This window comes from Centroberyx gerrardi, chromosome 21 (assembly GCF_048128805.1).
Source record: "Centroberyx gerrardi isolate f3 chromosome 21, fCenGer3.hap1.cur.20231027, whole genome shotgun sequence".
NCBI lineage: Eukaryota > Metazoa > Chordata > Actinopteri > Beryciformes > Berycidae > Centroberyx > Centroberyx gerrardi.
In genome coordinates this window covers 15426572-15432346 of record NC_136017.1, presented here as the reverse complement: position 1 = coordinate 15432346, position 5775 = coordinate 15426572, and the positions used below count along the sequence as shown (strand labels likewise).

Genomic DNA, 5775 nt, shown 5'->3' with positions numbered 1-5775 from the left:
CACCAAAATCAGGTCTAGGAAAATATAAGAAATAGTCAAATAATGGAGATAAAATGATCAAAAGAAAGTGGAAGGAATTGAATAAGATAGATGTTAAAAGACAGGGACATATACAATAGCTAAGGGAAATAAGTGTTTCTATTGTGCCTCATTTCTTCTATTTGTCTAAAGTTACAGACTTACACCACCAGATCCAACAGAAATCACTGGGAGTCAGATACTTCTGATTTGTGAATATGAAATGCGTTTGACAAATTGCCCACCACAGCTTAAAAGGAATGATATGGAATTCCTTTATGGAGTTTAAGCTCCATAACAATACTGAGTTCTATCAAATTCCTCATGAAACTCCCAGAATAACTAAGAACTGTCTCATTATATTTCATACACAAAGGACAAGGAACTCAGTGGAAAAAAAACAACAACTTTATTACACGTCACATTTTATAAAATGAGGCCAGCCAGTCAAATGAACCAATGATAAACAATGTCTTAAAAGAAAAAAAGAAAAAAAAATCACATGCGGGTAGACTGAGGTGTAGATTGGTGTGGAGAGGCATGTGTGTGTGTGTGTGTGTGTGTGTGTGTGTGTGTTCAGAAGGGCCTCATGCGTGTGTTTATGGGCGGGGCTCTGTTGGGCGGTGTGATGGCGATGTCCAGGTAGTCTCCGATCTGGAAGCGCTGAGACTGAAGCGTCATGGAGTCGTCCGCCCCCTTCCTGCCAGATACAGTGCTGCCGATGTCTTTCACTCTGGGAGAGGGGGGGAGGGGTCATGGAAGGTAATATGTTAACCAATCAGAAGTCAACGCAGATCAAGTATGTCAAATTCCATCATAACCCAACTGCTTAAAATCACAATTAAACAGCAATTTGAGAGGATCTTGCTTCCTTAATGTGACGCAATTCCTGTTGAAACAGGATGTTGGGGCGGGACATATTGCAGGGAGGCATCAATCAAAAGTGTAAACCAATGGGATATCATTTCTATTATAGCCTAGAAATTTGATGTAATTTAGAAGAAATAAAATAAAATACAGAAAAAAAAGAAACAGACCAAACCCAAAAAAATAAATAAATAAAAAAGCCTCCCCCGCGATAATATCGTACATCGCAATATTTTGGCAGGACAGCATGATGATATTCAATTTTGGATATTACCCAAGCCTAGTTTAAACAGAGGTTGTAAGACAGAGTCAAACCGGAAGGTGGTACAAAGACAAGAAACTGTAAATCCCAACATTCGCCAGCCAACTAGGTCTTCATGCAGACTAGGTGCCTGTCAGCGTGGCTGGTAGTCAGTGTGCTCAAATCCACCGGCCCTGTTGGCTGGTAGCCTAGTCTAGAGTTCTAACCACCGCTGCTGTTTAATGCCCAGCGTGACACCAACCTGTATATCTGCCTCTTGGGGTCAGGATAGACGATGGCAAAGCTAAAGTGGGTGCCTTTTTTCCTGGCCTCTGGATACACCTCCTTCACCAGGCTGGTCAGCTCCTTCAGAGTCGCATCCATCCTGGGACACACACATACACACACAGTCAGACACACTGGCTCCAATGCCCAATTCTACATCAAGTCAATACAAACTTCCTACTAGAAAATACTGTTCATGTGGTTAATACTACTTGAGAACTGTAGGCCGTTTTCATTCAGCTTTTCCAATTCGATAAAACCATAATTCACATAAAAATACTTGGATGGAACCCCAGCTATAGAGAGCAATGTTATGAAATTGGCAAAGCAGACCAACTAGTTTCTAGGCAAGTTGGGGTTTGTTCATCTGTTAGACTCACCATGTGTATATCTGGAGCTCGCTGGAAGGAACGTTGCCTCTGGCAAATTCGTCCACTCTGTGGTGTCGGCCACTGTTGGTGGTGAATACCCGCAACAGCAGGGGGCAGGTCTGCAGCAGAAACACACAGAGACAAAGGTAGAGTTGATAGATCTAACTAACACAGAGTATCAAAAAATGATACATATTGGTACCTCATCAGTTTGCTTATTATTTCAATTTTGAGGTACCATAAGGTATCAAAATGTTGGACTCATGGACAAGGTTTCTACTAGTTTAAAGGTATTTTTATTGAGGAAATCAGTATCATTTTAGAACCAGTACCCAGTTTGAATTAGTCAGCACTATCTGTACTGAGAAATTTCCTATGGTAACTTGCCATAGAAAGAACAGTCTTCCTGGTTTATTATGGGCACAAACCCCTTTTACACAAGACTGTGATTAAATATACTGCAGGATTTACAAAAATGACCCAGTCTGTTCAAATCCAACCACACAGCCTTCTGAAAGCCACCGAGTTTCCAGTGTCTAGGCTACTCTTTCATACACAAAACCATGTTGGCATAGTAACACAAAAGCTTGACGCTTCAGTAAACCTCAACACAAAAAATACATCACAAAATCTGTTGATTTAACGCTTCCTTGCTTATCGGCAAATGTACATAACTGAAAGAACACAACATGGGACCTTTTACGGATCAGTAGGACCGATTCCTCAATTCGGCATATAGTATACTTATAGATACACCAAGCAGCACTTATTTTTAATTCATCTTGAACTCGGTTTGCCTCTCACTCCCCTATTCATCTTTCACCAAAATACGGAGGGCGGTAGCGAGCAGTGTGAACCAGTTCAACAAGTTGCAATTTTATTGAAATTAAGTGTTGCTTAGTGGATAATCTATATTCCGAATTTATCAAAACATCTTAATGTTTCGTGAAATATCTTAAATTGCGCTCTACCTGGTATGTACGTTTAGCGATAAGTAAGGCAACATTAACATGCCATTTTTTTAAATGGAGTTTGGTGTGCAGGCTTTCTCCATACAGCAGACAACGGCACGTATTGGTGCAAATATTTCGGCAAACGTTGCTATCGGTCTTGTGCAGTATCAATGCTTCTTTTCATGGTTACACCATTCCAAAGTCCTCAGCCGTGAAGCAGCCGAAGTGACCATTAGTATGTTGTTGAGTAAACATATGATTAGCACACTAGCGTGCTTTAGCGGCTAACTTTTAACTAAGTTAACTTCTGTTATTTTAATGTCTAATTGTCTATGCAGCCTATAGCTTAAGAAATAATGCAGCCACACAGACCTATTCAACTTAAAAATCACGTTTTTGAGCTTGTCCAGCACACAAAAAGAACCCAAATCTCCAAACTGTTAGCCTTGCGGGCTAGCAAACCAGTTAGCATGAGGTAAACAATGTTCAGCCAAACTGTACAATAAAACCAGCTGGCTACCTTTTCTCGATCAATGGGCTTCTCTGGTTCTTTCTTGATTTCTTCCTGTGTGATTCTTGATTCTAGAGCCATGGTTATCTTTCACAGATATAATAATGTATCTACTCAGCTGCTTCAACCACCTTGCTTCGCTTTTTTAGTTGGGGCTGCGAGAAGAGCGGGGCAGTTTCCGCTTCCGGTCACATGACACAGGTTAACTTAGCGTCGGCAAACAAATGCTGCCTTCATGTGCTATCGGAAATATAACAATCGAGCGCACACGGACGAGCCAATTAAAAGGTAGCACGGGCTGGAAAGTTGAGATTTTCCGTGGTACCCGAGTTTTTCGAGATGTGACGTTTATATGATGGAGAGAGCAGGAGTCGCATCAACAACTGATGGTAAAAGCGATGTGTAAGACAACTTTTGGCTGATAAAGGTAATTAAATCATCAATAACATTCCGCTGCTGCACAAAAAGGCTTGTTGAATTATACAATGAAACAACAGCAACCAAAACTGCTTTTTACAGGGTGCATGTCGTTATTTCCTGCGACTAAAAACACTTATCTCCAACTTCTGACTTAGGAGCTATACCTTACGTGCAGCACTGCAAGCAGCATAAGATATCAGATGTGCCAATATAAAAAGAAATGTGTTTAAGCCAAATAACGACTGTATGTTTTCAGAGGATGGGCAACATTAGTTCCATTATTTAGACTTTCATCTTCCTGTATGGTGCTGCAATCAAAATTCCACTCAAGTAGAACATATTATTTTCTATTTTCAGCATGCATAGGCTACTACCCATACTCTATCAAAGTGAAATATGAATTAAAATGCATAAATTATATGTAATGTAATGCAATCCAAGGGGCTGTGACTGCAACCCTCCATATATGAGTCAATTGTTATTAGACTAATAGGGACTGTAAGTTTGTACTATGTATGTTAGCAATGTTTACAACAAGAGGGGTAAAATATACCAATATTTTCAGTTAACAATATTCCAAATAGATGTACATGTAAGGCTCTTCAAGAATGTCTTTGATTATATTCAAAATTAAAGTAGTAATCTGTAACATTTTCAAATAAATAAATGTCCATTTTGCAACTCTATCACTGATTGCTATAACACAACAGTGATTCAACCTATATCCACTTAATGACAGCTTTTCCATTGTCTGTTCTAAACAGCCGGTGTCTGGTAGCTCTTTCCTGGGAAAAGATTTTTACAGTTTGATTGGAATAAACAGAAGAAGAAGAACTGGGTAGTTAGCATGAGCAGTGATAGCCACCATGGCTGAACAGACAAAGAAATAGAGAAACTCAAATAGCATCAACAGAAACTCCAAGCTCCGCCCACACTGCTTGATTGACAGGTGATCTCTGGGAAATGCAGTGCAGAAACACCACAGCAATGAGCGCTGAGCAACAAAGATGGAGACTAAATCAAAACTAAAAATATGAATTTTGTACTGGGGCAAGTTCCAGAACAGGAATCAGGACATCCTGCAGTGGTCGTCCAGCCTTATGAAATGTGGCTGATCCTGGATCAGTCAGCCAAGTCCACCTACAGACCTGCTATTCAGTCACATGCCCAGCTGCTCTCCCCCTCGCTGTGTACAGTGTACAGTGTGTGTGTGTGTGTGTGTGTGTGTGTGTGTGTGTGTGTGTGTAGTATCGTGAATAATATGTGTACCATATATGTGTGTACTGTATACTGTGCATATTGTACAGTGTGTGTGTGTGTGTGTGTGTGTGTTTGTGTGTGTGTGTGTTTGTACAGTGTGTGTGTGTGTGTGTGTGTGTCCTGACACTGGCCCCCTCTGTTCTCCTGCTGGCTAGCTGACCAGGAGCTACTCTAACAATCAGCTCTATTTTACCTCTCTCTCTCCCTCTCCCTCTCTCCCTCTCTCTCTCCTCATTCACCCCCCCCTCTCATCAGAATGGATGGCATGGACCCGCTTGAAAGAATCTGTCGGCCCTTCTCTCTCTCTGTTTTTTCTTCTCTTCTCCGTCCAACAGTGGCTCTTTCAGTCCAGTCCTGACACTGATATCCATTCATTGATATGCATCAGGAATAAGTGTTGCTGTTATTCCCCTAATGACTCCATTACAATCACTGACGCCCTCTCTGTCTCCCTGCTAACCCGAGACGCTTCCTGAGCCTCCCAGATCCTTCCTGCTTTCCTCTGTGTGCGTGTGTTCTTCCTCCCCTAAAAGATGCTTTTCTTGTCCTCTGTGTAATCAGTTCTCTATGATGCAGAAAGCAGGTAATCTTTTCAATAATTTTACAATTCACCCCTTAATTCATGCAAAATCCCCTTAAAATGAGTTATGGGAGTTATTAATGGAGGAGACCCCATTAAAACCTCCTTAAACACCCCTTAATGTTTGACTGCTTACTTTCTAATTTAATGTAAAATTCAGGGAGACAGGAACCTTCCATTAATAACTCATTCATAACCCGTAAACCATGCATAAAAGGCCTAAAAAATCCTTTGAGTCGCCACGAACCAACCCATGAATAAATCCCATA

At 40.9% G+C, this 5775-nt stretch overlaps 1 protein-coding gene across 1 annotated transcript; it reads right to left on the bottom strand.

Moving 5' to 3' along the window:
- Window positions 1-404: 404 nt before the first annotated feature.
- Window positions 405-3415, bottom strand: sap18 (Sin3A-associated protein). The gene is made up of 4 exons (XM_071918929.2): window positions 3256-3415; window positions 1792-1901; window positions 1389-1511; window positions 405-751 (listed from the first exon to the last, which is right to left on the bottom strand). The coding sequence occupies exons 1-4, from the start codon at window positions 3325-3327 to the stop codon at window positions 595-597; spliced, it is 462 nt and encodes a 153-aa protein (XP_071775030.1). The 5' UTR covers window positions 3328-3415; the 3' UTR covers window positions 405-594.
- Between the last annotated feature and the right edge of the window lie 2360 nt (window positions 3416-5775).

What these genes read in the sequence shown, in the direction of transcription:
- sap18 (XM_071918929.2), bottom strand. Translation starts at nt 3,327, where the DNA reads ATGGCTCTAGAATCAAGAATCACACAGGAAGAAATCAAGAAAGAACCA. An exon ending in AGCCCATTGATCGAGAAAAG is followed by an intron (nt 1,902 to 3,255) that starts GTAGCCAGCTGG and finishes TTTCTGCTGCAG; the next exon opens with ACCTGCCCCCTGCTGTTGCG. An exon ending in GAGCTCCAGATATACACATG is followed by an intron (nt 1,512 to 1,791) that starts GTGAGTCTAACA and finishes TGTGTGTCCCAG; the next exon opens with GATGGATGCGACTCTGAAGG.